A 16231-nucleotide genomic window follows, 5' to 3' on the forward strand; every position below is an offset into this window, starting at 1 on the left:
TAAGGTTAAAGGGGTTATCAAGCTTCGTCTTGTTTAGTTTTTCTAATATCCTCTCTGTATTTGATATTGAAGAATTTCTGAATTGTATTATTATAATTGCCTACTAGCGTTGAGATTTCAAAAATAATAATAGTTGCAATAACAACAATAATAATGTCGCTGTCTGTGTGTATAGAATCACGGTAGATATATTATCCAGTTAGGTTTAAACGCAGTGTAACCTTGAAGAGTCACACCCTTGAATGCCTATTGGTTTTGTTGTGTCAGATCTAATTAAGTGAGATTACTTAGTGGGATTTATCCAATCTCTGGGAATCCCAAAAAGGAAATAACATTCTGATGTGGCATGATCATATAATTTAATCAAGGACTAATCCTCCCATTTACAACATGGGGAATCATTTTATTCCCATTTCTTATTTTAATTTTTTTTAACAAAACAGGTAAAGATCATGTGTTGAGATTTTATTGGTCATACTTTCTTTCAGGCATTTTTGGGTACCAATCTTTTCTTATTGTAATCATTGCGCTAAATTGTGTATATTGCCTTTTACACAAGCATAAATTTACATCCGCACACATGGTCGGCTAATGATGCTCAATAAAAAATTATCCAAACTACCCACTAATTAATCCACTAAATTTCCCTTTTAAATTTGCTTATAAGTATGCACTCAAATCTCTTTCAAAACACACAAACAACAAACAAAGCTCATTTACAAAAGAACAAAAATGTCTAGCCTAATTGCCTCATCACCTTCTTCATTACCTCCAAGTTCATCAGCTCTTCCTTCGAATGTAAACACCGATTTACTTCTCGTTTTAGCTGCTGCTTTCTTCTTTCTTGTCTGTGTTTTCACTGGATTAGCTCTTGCCGTTCGACATGCCTGGTTAAATCGCTCCGCTCCACCTCCACCACCTCCTCTAAAAAGAAAAAACCTCGACTCTTTACCAATTGTAAATATTAGACCGGGATTGAAGCAAATTTCAGACGAGTGTCCGATTTGTCTGGCTGCGTTTGCGCATGGCGATAGGATCAGAGTCCTGCCACAATGCAGCCATGTGTTTCATGCAAGTTGTGTTGACATGTGGCTCGTATCACGGTCTTCATGTCCCACTTGTCGTTGTGTTATCATGGTTGTGGTACCGAGTAGTAGTAATAGCAGTGATGTTAAAGAAGACCATACCAGCAGTAGCCGGTCCGTGCAATGTTGCTTCTCAAATTGTATATTTCCTGTTTGAGTTTTCTTAGTAACAGTGACACCTACACTAAACTTAATTGTGTATGAATGTAGTTGTCATGATCAAATCCAAAATTACTAGAGTTCTTCTTCTTCTTCTTCTTCTCTCCTAAAATAATGTACATATTCTTTTTACAGGAATAATAGATGTGAACCTTTTTCTTTTTTAGGGAAAGTATATAATGTACGTAAAGTAGTTAGTTACATTGTTTCTAGAATCTGATTCCTATGGAATAACAGATCTAGATAACACCTCCATCATTAAATTGATTTTTTTGTGTTAATTAACTGCTAAGTGGAGCGATAAAGTAACTATGATTCATATAGCCCTTTTGGTTGTCAATTATCCCTTCATTAATAGTTAATGCAGGGAGAGAAATCTTTACATGATCCTCGCCTTTCCTGCAGAATTGCTTATGAAGGCCTATTAACTCACACCAGGATCTGTATTCTCTTCCTGTGCGTTTGAATAGATCAAGAATAACACTAATTCACTATTCTTTATTTGTCTTATATGAGTTAGCTCACTATTTTACTAACCTAACCAAATGTTGGATTAGCTACCCGTGTGCTCCCGATTATCTCACAAATCTGAACATGGGTGACTACGTACTATACCATTGACTAGATGCATGTATGGCAAGTCTCATTTGGATTTGTATAATTTAGAATAGTATCAATCTGTTGTTTCTCAAAATAGTAACTTAACTGAACAACACTATTCCCCAAGAAATATTCTTAATTTATATTCAAAATAGTAACTTAACGGAACAACACTATTCCCCAAAAAATATACTTAACTTATATTCAAATAAAAATATTAATTATTGACATATTGTCATGTATCTAAAATATAATCCCAGAGACGAGTTCACTGTCCTATTGGTCCAAAAAAAATATTCACAATCAACTTATTTTTCTTTTTCTAGGTTTTATGAAGGCCTAGTAGAAAGGGCCGTGGCCTGTTTGCTAAAATCTTAGATACTTTTGGGCCTTTGATTTTATTTAGGAAGCTGATATAAGTACCCGCACTACAGTACTCGTACCTAAACTGTCATCACTGTTTGTGGGGACCAAATTGCCATAACTGCACTTCAAATCTGTAACTTTTTTTTTAATATTAATAGTCAAATCTTGAAGTATGTAGTCCAAAGAACACAAGTATTTATATCTATATAGTAAATAATGTAAATGATAAATTAAATATTTTTAAATAATCGTACTCGCATTTTTTTTGAAATTTCTGATGTCGTACCCGCACCTAAACAGCCATAATTGCTTGTGGAGACCACAACAGTTCCAGATCTGTAACTTTATTTTAAAATATTAATAGTCAAATCTTGAAGTATATAGTTCAAAGAACACAAGTATTTATATATATATAGTAAACAATGTAAATGATAAATTAATTATTTTTTAAATAATCGTACCCGCACCTAAACTGCCATAATTGCTTGTGGGAATCGCAACCGTTCCAAATCTATAACTTTTTTTTAATATTAATACTCAAATCTTGAAGTATATAGTCCAAAGAACACAAGTATTTATATCTATATGGTAAACAATGTTGTAATTTTTACATAATTGCTTGTGGGGACCTAAACTGCCATAATGTTGTAATTGGATCCCTTCTCTTTTTACATATGATACTGAAAGTATTAATATCTAAGTATTGAAAGTATTTATATCTATGCACTGAAGTATTTATTTTTATGAGGTTAACTATTTTTGTTAGAGAAATGTTGACGTGGAATTAGTGCCAAGGCTTTGAAAGGGTGCTGCTGGGATTTTAGAATAATAATTAGTTGAGACTATATAATATCTTTTTAGAATAATAATTAGTGGACACAATATAATTAGTGAGGACCATAATACATTATTCCTATAAATGTAGTTACTATAGCGCGGGTACTGTGCAGGTACTGTAGCGCGGGTACATAAATGATTATTATTTTATTTATTGGACGAGTTACTGAGGTTTATCTTATGAATATCTGTTTTTTTTTTTTTCTTCTGGTGTTTTGCCATGATAAATTTTGTGTTTAATTATAGACATTTGCAAATATCCAATGGTTTAAAACAAACAAAAAAAAATAGTAATATATGACTAAATTGCCCACTTTGTTTTCATCTCGACTTAAAACTACTTGTTTTTTAATCAAAACATAGAAGAACTGAAACCTAACTACAGTTTTTTTATTTTACCTTTATTATTAGTTACTACAAAAGAGCAACAATTTTAGGATTAGATGCAATGTTATGTGTCTGCCGTAATTTTAAGGACACCCCCCCCCCCAAAAAAAAAAAAAAAAAAAAAAAGCACAGCATGCAGAAAAGAAACTAAATTATGTAAAACCAATTTGAGTAAGAAATTAGTAATACTGATTCCAATAATACATCTCCCAATGTTGCTACTTTCAATTTTTTTTTAAATTATTTAAACCTTATTATATAATTATGTAAACTGTTTGTGAAAATTTTCTTATTACAATTTGGAACAGAGATGAGTTCTTATGGAACCCAAAAATCCATATATACTTTGCAAAGATGTCAATTTCACGAATGCCCTTTTAAACATCCCAAATACTTCAAATACCCCAAATTTACTATTGTTTGCAACAATACCCAAAACACCCATGTTTTGGTCCTAAAATTCTCAGTCGGAGGTAGCTTCTAACATGCCAGATATGTACCCCCCCCCCCCCCCCCCCCCCCCCCCCCCCCCCACACACACACACCACTGGCGCCTTAACTTGAAGTCTACAATTTCAAAAGCTGAACCCAATTATTATTATGAAAGAACAACAATCATAAAGTGTTACCCATTGCCCAAACTGGACTTGACCAGAAACCTGAATTACCCCAAACTAACATGATCTGACCAGCCCCAAATCATCAGAACAATATAAGATTTAAAAGAAAAATTGAAAAATATAATTTTTTTTAAATTTTTTATCATTTTACACTATTCAATGAAATCATTTACAGTATTATGTGGTAAGTTTTATATAATTCAAAACAATTGATCTAGATGCAAATTTAAAAAAAAAAATTACTAGTTTACATTATTAAAAAATCAGTTTAGAGAGTTATGTGATAATGTTTAGAGAATTCAAAATAATTGAAAGTAGCATCTAGATGTATAATTAACAAATTTGAATTTTTTTTTGAAAATATATAATTTGATTTTTTTTGAAAAATAAAATTTGATTTGTTTTGAAAATAAAATTTGAAATTTGATTTGTTTTAAAAATAAAATTTGAAATTTCTTTTGAAAAAATAATTTTTTTTATCAGTTTGTAATATTCAAAGAAACTGTTTACTGAGTTAAGTAATAAGATTTACATAATTTAATATCATTATATCATTGAAAATAGCATCTAGATGCATAATTATAAAAAAAATTGAAAAAATTAAAATTTGGAAATTTTTAATCGGTTTACAGTATTCAATGAAATTGTTTACAAAGTCATGTGATAAGGTTTATATAATTCAAAATAATTGAAATTAGTATTTAGATGCAAATTTAAAAAAAAAAAAATTGAAAAAAAATTAAAATTTGAAACTTTTTTACCAGTTTACAGAATTCAACGAAACTGTCTACAAAGTCATTTAATAAGGTTTATTGAATTCAAAACAATTGAAAATAGTATCTAGATGTAAATTAAAAAAATAAAATAAAATTTTGAAAAAAATAATTTTATTTTAACAGTTTATAGCATTCAAAACAATTGGAAGTAACTTCTAGATGCAAATTTAAAAAAAAATTGAAAAAAATTAAAATTTGGAATTTTTTTACCGTTTTATAGTATTTGACGAAACTGTCTACAGAGTTATGTGAAAAAATTTATAAAATTCAAAATAATTGGAAGTTGCATCTAAAGCATATTTGAAAAAAAAATTACATGTAATTATTTACAAATTTTAAGTGACCCCGGTTATTAGTTTTAAAAAGCTGTTAGACCACATGGTGATGGAAATTTATGTTTGCAGAATTCGTTACATTGGTTTGCACATAGTTAACCTTTTTTTTCTCTTTAATCTTTTTTCACGACTGGGTTAAAAAGAAAGAAAAAGAAAATACAACTATCACGCTGCGTCAGAAATCACGAAAAATATCATGCCCGTTTGATAGCTTTGCCACGGATCAACAGTAAATACACGAGTACCAAATTAAAAAGGGAGAATTTCATGCATCCCTCTCAAAAGTTTCAATATAACATATTTCCTCTCCAAAATTGATAATTACATATTTATCCTTTAAAAATATAAAAATTCACGTATCTACCCAATACATCATATTTAACATTAACTTAATATTAATTCCCATTTTACCCTTTTTTGCATTTTCTCTTCTTATATTAAATTGTACTGACTGTATCACTTACCAGTACTCATATTAAAATGGTACCGACTGTACCATTTACCAGTTGAAGGGGCAAGAGACGGGGTTAACATTTTAATTGATTAAAAAAGTATTTACAAGATTATTTACAACTACACTTCGATCTCTAAGGTAGAAGTAAAGAAAATACAATTTATGACAATAATTTCTCCCTAAATAAAGCCATTTGATTTGAAGCCACATAAGAGTCTTCAGTTATATCATATCTCAAAATGTGCTCCGCCACTGCTGCACCTCCAAGATGGTATCCAGTACCAGTAAGGAATGCATCTTACTTTGTTGCGCAAGAGACAGGCTTCAACAGATCCAATTCCGACAACTCAAGTAATGATAGGTTGAGTTACGGTAACCAAATTAATTATTGACAAACCAGATTCACAAGCAACAAGGCACAATTCGATATTCAAATTCACAGCAAAAGACAATCAAGAAAAACATATTTCACATTTCAAGAGGGCTTAACCAACAATTGAATTAGCACAAGAATTTTAATGATTCAAAGCACCACAGCCATGTAACTAGTGTGAATGAAACTGGCTTGCTGATGTCGGATGCTCTGGAGATTGTTACCTCTGTAAATAGTGCTCACTTTGAAATTCATGATTGGAGATCTTATTTTGAAATCTGGCAAGCCTAAAAGCTAAAGGCAGAGAGAAGAGGAGCCATGAGGTGTGTCTACTGTACAAGAGAGGATGCTGAAATAAAAAATGCACAACTACGGACAAATCTCACAAGAACTAGTGTTGAGCTTTAACACTTGAAATCAGAGAACGTTTTATATGATGAAATATTGTATATATTTCTTATATTCTCTTGTACTGTGTACATGGCTTATATAGCCAGAGTTATAACGGTAAAAAATCCTAACGGTACAGTCCCTACAGTCCCTGAAATGAAATAAATAAATTGAAGCTCCTAAAGTGTGAGCTCTTTATTTTTTTCTAAAAAGTGCCTATGACGAAAATACCCTCACGGGTCTGAGGCCTTTATTTCTCAACACTCCTCCTTAAGCTAGGATTATAAAGATCATATAATCCTAGCTTGCATGAAATATTCTCGAAAACCTTAGAGCTTAATCCTTTCGTAAATATATCCGCTAATTGATCTTCACTCTTGACAAATGGAGTTTCGATTTCTTGAGCTTGAATTTTTTCTCGGATATAGTGACAGTCCACTTCAATGTGTTTGGTACGCTCGTGAAAGATTGGATTTGCCGCAATGTGCCTTGCCGCTTGATTGTCACAAAACATTTGCATTGGTTCATTAGCCTTCACATTCAAGTCGGTCAACACTTGCTTAATCCACGTCAATTCACTTGCGGTTGATGTCATGGCTCTATATTCTGCTTCTGCACTTAATCGCGCCACGACATTTTGCTTCTTGCTCTTCCATGTGACTAAATTTCCGCCTACAAATGTGCAAAAACCGGTGGTCGATTTTTTATCGAAGCTACCGGCCCAATCTGCATTGGATTAGCCACATATTACATTAGTACCATTTTTCCTCATCCAAATTCCCTTTCCGGGAGAACCTTTTAGATACCTTAATATTCTATCAATGGCATCTAAGTAAGGTGTTCTTGGTGCATGCATAAACTTGCTAATTTGACTCACGGCAAAAGCAAGGTCCAGTCTAGTTACGGTTAAATAAATTAATTTTCCTACAAGTCTTTGAAATTGGTTGATATCACTCAATGGTTCACCATCTTCGGTATTGAGCTTTATATTGGTGTCAATTGGTGTGATAGCCGGTTTACACCCTATTTTTCCGGTTTCTTTGAGCAAATCAAGAACATATTTTCTTTGTGATAAAAATAGCCCTTTTGTAGAATGGGCAATTTCTATCCCAAGAAAATATTTTAATTTGCCCAAATCCTTTATTTCAAATTTTTGTTTTAAATTTCTTTTAATACCTTCAATTTCATTTTGGTTATCTCCGGTTATAATTATGTCATCGACATAAACCAAAACCACAGTGGTACCGTTAGAATTATGCTTGGTAAACAAGGATGAATCGGCTAGACTCATTTTGAAATTACAAGATAATAAGAAATGGTTAAGTTTACCGTACCATGCCCTTGGAGATTGTTTTAGTCCGTAGATTGATTTTTTTAACCTACAAACAAGGTTAGAAATTCCTTCTTTTTTGTGACCGGGGGGTAAGGACATGTGCACTTCTTCCTCAAGCGTCCCTTGGAGAAACGCATTTTTTACATCCATTTGGTGTAGATTCCAATTTTTATTAACCGCAATGGAAAAAAGAATTCTCACCGTATTCATTTTAGCTACGGGTGCAAAAGTTTCATGATAATCGATACCGTATGTTTGGGTATAACCTTTGGCTACTAGTCTAGCCTTGTACCGTTCAATAGTGCCATCACAATTATATTTAACTTTATACACCCATTTGCACCCAACCGGTTTCTTATTTTTTGGTAATTCACACAACTCCCAAGTTTGGTTTTTTACTAAGGCATGTAGTTCTTCTTCCATTGCTTTACACCAATTTGGATCCAATTTTGCTATCTCATAATTGGTTGGTTCTTCTATTTTTGTCAAAGAGTTTAAGAATGCATAATGACCATGAGAAATATTATTATAGGAAATATAATCTTGTATGGGATATTGTACCGAATATGTGACAAAATCCCTCAATCTTGTTGAAGGTTGAGTTTGTCGACTAGATCTTCTCAATGGTATTTCTTCCACTTGACCTTCTCCATAATTCTCGTTTCCTTCTGTTTCTTCCGATACTTGCTCATCTCCTTCGGATTCTTGATTACCTATCTCAACATTTTCAAGAAGAATTTATCTTCTTTCTAGATTAGTAACACAAGGTATAACAAACTCATTTGACAATAATTTATTATAGTGGTTTTCTTCATTTTTATTATAAAATGGTTCATTCTCAAGGAAAGTTACATCTCTTGAGATGTAGAGTTTTCTTTTTTTCGAATCATAGCACTTAAACCCCTTTTTTTCAAGAGAATAACCAACGAAAAATGTTTTTATTGAGGTGAAATCCAATTTATCTATTTTATTTTTATGAACAAAGCAAATGCAACCGAAAACTTTCAAATGATCGATATTTGGTTTTTTATTATAAAGTATTTCAAATGGACATTTAAAATCTAGAATGGCACTAGGTAACCTATTTATTAGATAGGTTGCGGTGAGGATGGCTTCCGACCAAAAATTTTTTGGAATATTATTTTGAAATAAAAGTGTTCTTGTCATCTCAAGTAGATGACGGTTTTTTCTCTCGGAAATACCATTTTGTTGGGGGTATAAACGCAAGAAGTTTGATGAATAATACCTTTTTGTTTTATAAAATCTAAGAAATTTTGATTTACAAATTCCGTTCAATTGTCCGTTCTAAAGGTTTTGATTTTTTTATTAAATTGAGTTTCTACAAAATTTACAAATGTTTGAAAGTGAGAGAAAACTTCACTTTTATTCTTCATCAAATATATCCACGTTGTTCTTGAAAAATCATCAATAAATATAACATAATATCTAAAATTATTGTAAGAGTTTACGGGAGCGGGTCCCCACACATCGGAGTGAACTAATTCAAAAATTTCATTACTCTTGAAATTTGAGTTACAAAAAGGAAGTTTTGTATGCTTGGCAAGCTTACAAACTTCACACTTGCTACAATCAATATTAGTAAAGTTAAACATATGTTTAAGTATCTTGTCGGAAGGGTGCCCCACCCGCTTGTGCCAAAGTTCACTAAAATCTTCATTTCTCCTAGTGTTGAAAATAAACTTGTTGCTATTCAAAAAATACAATCCATTTTCTAAGAAACCTTCACCAATCTTCTCCTTGGTGAATAGATCCTGAAAAATAACATTTTTTTCTTTAAAAATAATTTCACAATTCTATTCTTTAGCAAGCTTACTAATAGATAATAAATTGACGGAGCAATTTTCAACATAAAAAGCATCTTGAAAAATTCTTTTTGGAAAAATGCTAATCATGCCCCACCCTTTAATTTTGATTTTCTCATTGTTGGCAACAGTAAAAAATTGTTCTCCATTGATTTGACGATAATTCTTTAACAAACTTTGGTTTCCGGTCATATGATCGGTAGCACCGGAATCAAGGACCCATTTGGTACATTCTTGAGGTGCATTTTTGGTTGAAAGGCCTATAGTTAAGCATTTGCTTTTCAAATTAACCTTATGAATCTGTTCACTGTGTATAGGCTTTTCTGTACCGAAATTGAATTCTACATTTTCTGGGCTGGTTTCATAATTTCTTGGGCTGGTTTTAAGTACATAATTTAAATGAATTTGATTTGGACCTGGGCCCATTTTCTGGCCCAGCAGCGCAGCCAGCATCGACTCAAGTCGGTCGAGTCGGTCATTTTCGTTCCGACTTGGTCCAGTCGCTTCACTAGCGCCGATATTTTTGTCCCCATCATCTCCATTCGCTCCCTTCACCGAAGTGAGACCCTTTCTCTCCCCCTCTTTCAGATCTAGGTTTATGAGAAACCCTTTCTTCTTCGCCGCCTCTTGATTTCTCTTAGGTCGGAGGTGGGGATGAAGTACCCAGCACTTCTCTTGAGTATGGCCGTCCCTCTTGCAGTGCGAGCACCTGTCAATCTCCCCTTTACCCCTTCCTTTAGCATTGAGGTGTTGGGCTGAGAAGGCATGAGCCTCCGGCTTTGGGTTCAAGTCAGTGGTTTTCATCGCAACTCGCCTTGTTGCCTCTTGCCGGATGCGGGCTGTGACATCATCGAATGTCAGTTTCTCTTTGGAGAGAAGGATCTGAGCTCTAATGGCTTCATAACTCGAATCAAGGGCAGCCAGGAAGGTGTATATTCTGTCCATTTCCTCTCTTTCTTGGAGCACACTAAGGTCAGTGGTTGGTGGTCTATATAATTTGAGCTCTTCGTATTTGGCTATTACAAGCCCGATTAATTCTGGTATGTCTCTTGATTCTTGAGTGATTTGGATTATTTCGGTTTTTAGTTGGTAAATTTGAGAATGGCTCGTTTGATCACTAAATTGCTTCTCAATGGCTTGCCACAGCTCGGCTGATGTTTCGCAAGTCCAAAAAGAAGTAGTTAGTTGTGGATCAATGGAGTTGGTAATTAATGTCATTGCTTGGCTATCTATCATCTCCCACTCTTCTTGATCATCCTCCCCCTGTGTGGGTCTTTTTTTGCTGCCATTGACATACCCGAGCAATATTTTTGCTTTGAGAGTAACTCTGGCTGCTTTGGCCCATGATATATAGTTTTTTTCCATTCAAAGGGACATTGGTTAATTTTTGAGATGAATTGAAATCGGCCCGATGCCTGAATATTGTGGTGGTTTCCCTCGGATCTGGAAGGATTTCTGCCATTTTGACAGTGCCATTTTTTGAATTTTACTTGATTGAGGGATTTTGAAGAGATTTTGCGGAAGCCTTGGTTTGGATCAGAGATGCTCTGATACCATGTTGAGCTTTAACACTTGAAATCAGAGAACGTTTTATATGATGAAATATTGTATATATTTCTTATATTCTCTTGTACTGTGTACATGACTTATATAGCCAGAGTTATAACGGTAAAAAATCCTAACGGTACAGTCCCTACAGTCCCTGAAATGAAATAAATAAATTGAAGCTCCTAAAGTGTGAGCTCTTTATTTTTTTCTAAAAAGTGCCTATGACGAAAATACCCTCACGGGTCTGAGGCCTTTATTTCTCAACAACTAGGTGCTGGCATAGAACTGGGTGTAATGATTTTTCTTTTTTTGTTCAATGGAGTACAGCCATATAATCACCAAAAAAAAAAAAAAAAAAAGCACCTCAGCCATGAACCATGAACGATTCACAACAACAACAAAAAAGCACAAAGTCTCAAGGCTCAGCCTCCATACTAACAGTGAGCTCAACACTGAGAGGGGTGACTATGACAAATCCAAGAGGGGTGAGACGGGAATAAGGATTTTATGGCGTACTCTTTGGAGCGGTTTGGTGCCATGAATTTCTCTGTGATGGGAAGACAAAGAGAAAGGAGAGAAAGGAGAGAAAGGGGAGAAAGGAGGGTTATAATGGTCTATACTTTATTATTAATATAGTGAAGTGAATTTTAGATGGTTAAATATTATTATTTCAATGTGTTTTGGATAAATTTGATATATTATAGAATTAGCATGGACATATATGTAAGTTTCTATAATTTTAAAGAATAAATATGTAATTATTGATTTTAGATAGAAAAATATGTAATATTAAAACTTTTGAGGAGGATACATGAAATTCCCCCAATTAAAAACGTAGTCCTTCCAGATTCTTCAGTCCAATAAAAAATCCAATCTGACCTAATTATTCTCGCGTATGGAAACATTTGAACGGTTGTGATCGGAATTATTCTCGCGTATGGAAACAGACTAGTATCATACCCGTGCGTTGCAACAGAGACATATTATAAAAAACAAATATATTAATGAAAATAATAATTATCTAAAAATTAAAACACATGTTAATAGAAAATTTATATTATTATGTATTTTTAATTAACTTTAATCGTGATCTCTGATAACAATTTGATGATGTGATGATTCTTTATTTTTAAGTACCAATGATATCAAATAATAGCTCGATTCGAATCTAATATCAAATATCACACAACAATTCAATATCAACATATAATATGATATCAAAAAACATAAATAAAAAGTGTTATCGTGTGTATGTATAGGATACACACACACACACATATTATAAGAAAAATATATATTCACACACACGTTCCAATTTATATTCTTCTTTGTTTCCAATTTAGAATACACACACACACACACACACACACATTGATATATTATATATTGAAAATATATTCTAAATTGCCCACACCAATATGTATAGAAACAAAGAAAGAGAAGTAAGGAAATTAAAAAAAAATGATTTTCATTGTAATCTTTATAGAAACGAAGAAATAAGGAAACAATAAGTAAGAAAATGGAAGGCGGAGTCTTCTCAATTGAAGAGGAGAAATATGAAAATAAAATAATAAGGAAACAAATAAATATATTGCTAAATTTCAGAATTTATTCAATTTTAATTGTAACGTATCGTGTGGCAGCACATGTGGTGGGTATGTTTTTAACTAAATTTAGACTTTTATACATAAAAGAGATGCATTTAATCAAAAGAAGACAAATTATGTAATTGGAGAGCTAAGATCAAATCCGAAGTTTCATCTCTCAATCGTAGCCGTTGGCGGATCGGACACTCAACGTGCTTAATAATAGAATGGAGATTTATTTCTCCAATTTGACCTAATTCTTCACTTTCGCTCAAATCCGATGCCATTGGACCTATTTAGGTTCAATGGCCCCAGAACTGTCCAATCTGCTTTAAGATCTGTGACCTTAACTTTAATAATCGTGTGCACTCGCATCAGTTTCGGCCGCACGGGTCATTAAGCAAATCGTACGGTTGTGGAGCCCATTGGACCCAAAAGTTCGTCCAATGTGCATCGGATCAGACCTGTTCCTTTTGCTTATTCTATATCATATTAAACCTTCGATTGCGGTGTCCTAACCCATCCGTCGCTTTCACGACGGCGTTTCCCTCTATCTCCCCTAGCCCTCTCCTTTTGCTTTTCCCCCTCTCGGAAACCACAACTCTCCTCCTCCACCTGAATCTCGATTAGAAAAGACTATTGAGGGAAATTTCTTCTTTACGACACTCTTTACACGGAAGGTACTTTTGAGTTCATATATACTGTTAATTTGTGTGTAGGTATCATATTTGTAAAACTAATATTCAACTTTCAAGTTTGCGTATTTATCTTTAGGAGCTGCTAATGTTGGAACTTTGTGTTGAACTGTCTGTTGATAACGATTTTTGTTTTGACAGCTTGTCAATATTTAGGCTTTAGTTGGACAGTTCATTGTCGCTGGCAATTGCTTTTTTCGCCAGAAAATTTAAATTGATTACTTTCAGAAGCAGTAGATTTTGTTATTCTATAAAGTTATAACATAAGCATCAGCACAAACCTAATGGCTTTCAGATTTGCTAAAATGAAAGGTAATTAATATTACTAATAACCACCACATACAAGTCCGTTCTGATGAAAAAAATATTTGGGGTCCATAATTATGCAATTGCTCTCTATTGTACTGAGTAACGTAGTATATATAAACTACTATAGATTTCATTTTGTGAAGCAATGGGATGTTTTCTTCTCCACTTTTTGTAGCATTTACTCAGCTTGGGTGACCATGTGTACCAGTTGGTATAGCACTACTATTAACAAAAATATGACACCACGTATGCCCTATTACTAATAGTATTGCAAGCATACTGTTCAGCAAACTGAATAGTGTGATCGATCTCAGTTACAACATAAAATCCGATATGAATTCTTGTAGGCATTGTGACTCATGGATTGTTAATTTCGTGCACTGGCAGGTTAACTAGAATTTCATGAATAGCTGGTCGGACCTTGAGTATGATGTACTTGGTCACATCACTACATTTCTTGCCCTGGCAGATTATCATCGATTTAGTGCTATTTGTAGCAACTGGCGACAGGTGGCAAAACACAAGCTTTACTCTCCTATCGCACAGCTCCCGTGGTTGGTGATGGGGCAGGAAGCTTCCGGCGTGAGACGCAAATTCTTCAACCTGACAGAAAACAAGGAGTACTACATTGACATCCCATACTTGTACAAGCAGTATTGATGTGGTTCCTCACATGGTTGGCTTTTCATTGTTGACCATAACTTCAAGGGCCGTCTATTGAACCCTTTCACTAGGGAGTGCTATGAGCTACCTGAATTTCCAAAAATGGATGAGAAAATGTACCAGGGTAAGATCATTAAGGCTATCTTATCTGATGACCCAAGTGTAAAGTCAGATTTCACCGTAGTATTTTTATATTCTAGGCCTATGCAGGCAGTCTTTTGGTGCCCTGGTGATATTGCTTGGACATACATAGGGTGCATACAGGGGACGATTAAAGATGCTGTTTTCTTTCAAGGAAGATTGTATGTTATTTATGCTATGGGTTTTATATATACAATTGAAGTCGGACCAAATCCAACAGCAACAATTGTTGGACCTATGGACTCGCCTTTAACGGGAGTCCATTATCTTGTGGACTTTATGGATGAGTTACTGCTGGTGCAAAGGAATCTAAAGCAAATCGGAGATATGCATTTTGTCGCAAAAAATTTTGATGTGCACAAGGTAGATCTAGAGAGCAAAAAATTGTCTCCATGCACAGACCTTGGTGATTATGCTTTCTTTTTGGGTGCTAATTCACCGGTGGTTGTTGATTCTAGGCAATTTCAGGGGTGCAAAAGAAGTAGTATCTATTTCACGGACATGATGATTAAAATCTCATCACATAAATACGGACGTGATGATCTTGGTGTGTACGACATGAAAGAAGATACCACTGAACCATATTATCCGCCTAAGATCTTCCAACCATTTAATCAGCCGCCAATTTGGCTGACACCAAATTGTCGCAAATTGTTAGTGTTTTGGTAATGGAAAGTTTGAGTTTGGATCTGGATTGTCCAATCTGCTTTGGCCCGGGTTTTGATCGGACAGTCTGAGAGGGGATGTGGGGCGGGGGGGGGGGGTGCACAACTTTTTATAAAGGTAGAAAAATCATTGTCTTTATGTCTGGATCTAAATTTAGGGCCTTTCATGTGGCTAATGTATTCCTAACTTGATTTTTGTTAATCATATATTATTTTTATTTTTCAATTTTCTTGTGTAGCTATGTGGGTCTTTTTTGCTCTCTTCAACTTATCTTTTGTACTTAGTTCAAACTGTTGAATATGTTATTGATTATTGGATATTGTGTTATATCAAAGAAACGCTCAACCAGGACCAACCTTTGTAGTCTCTTATCAATAGGAAGCGTACCCAGTTGTAGCTGTGTAATCAGATTCTGTAGACTGTTGATTTTGGTTTACAAATAGTTGGACTAAAGAAAAAACATTACTACATTGACGGAGACCAGTTCTGTTTGATCTATTTATGTGCAAACACAAATATGGAATGTCATGCTATCTATTGTCCTTATTGCAGGTGGCCTGTACCTAGGCTTCCACAGTTCCACTATTTGAAGGAGATCTACCATTCTTACTTCTCCTATGTATTGGTCTTTTCGCTACTAGTTTCTCATTGCATGCAAATGTTGTGCCATACTCCTAACTTGACCATAATGGTCCTGGTTAATTCCAGTAAGTATAGATGGATATGACTTCCTTCCCCAAAAGCAATATAAAATTTTTGTTTTCTTTTTGGTTAACGAATAATAAATTCACAGCTGGTTTTGGTTAAACCATGAGTTGTTATGGGACTACAGCATGTGCGCTGACACCAGCCGTGGGGCCTCCATTCGTGAGCTCATTTCATTTGTTGCTTGAATTAAAAGTCTAGGTGTAACTTAGTCATTCTTTGCTTGAATTAACCTCTATTTGTGCTGTGTATTTGTTCTATTTTTGTTTAAGATCAGCAATTCATACCTAGATGTATCTATTTATTACTGTTAGCTACTTTATTTTTCTAATTTCATTTGCATGTTACGTCAGCAATTTGTGCTGGAGTTGGCAAAGGAT

The 16231-nt window shown here is 34.0% G+C and overlaps 2 protein-coding genes across 2 annotated transcripts; both read left to right on the forward strand.

Moving 5' to 3' along the window:
• The first annotated feature begins 732 nt into the window (after positions 1 to 732).
• LOC144548367 (putative E3 ubiquitin-protein ligase ATL45) lies at positions 733 to 1242 on the forward strand. Its single transcript, XM_078297038.1, has one exon. The coding sequence runs from the start codon at positions 733 to 735 to the stop codon at positions 1240 to 1242; it is 510 nt and encodes a 169-aa protein (XP_078153164.1).
• Positions 1243 to 14441: 13199 nt separating this feature from the next.
• LOC144548398 (F-box protein At4g35733-like) lies at positions 14442 to 15149 on the forward strand. The gene has a single exon (XM_078297062.1). The coding sequence runs from the start codon at positions 14442 to 14444 to the stop codon at positions 15147 to 15149; it is 708 nt and encodes a 235-aa protein (XP_078153188.1).
• Positions 15150 to 16231: the final 1082 nt, after the last annotated feature.

The sequence above is a fragment of the Carex rostrata genome, chromosome 2 (genome assembly GCF_964058835.1).
Source record: "Carex rostrata chromosome 2, lpCarRost1.2, whole genome shotgun sequence".
Lineage (NCBI taxonomy): Eukaryota > Viridiplantae > Streptophyta > Magnoliopsida > Poales > Cyperaceae > Carex > Carex rostrata.

Coding starts and splice junctions, on each gene's coding strand:
- LOC144548367 (XM_078297038.1), top strand. CDS start 733: ATGTCTAGCCTAATTGCCTCATCACCTTCTTCATTACCTCCAAGTTCA.
- LOC144548398 (XM_078297062.1), top strand. CDS start 14,442: ATGGATGAGAAAATGTACCAGGGTAAGATCATTAAGGCTATCTTATCT.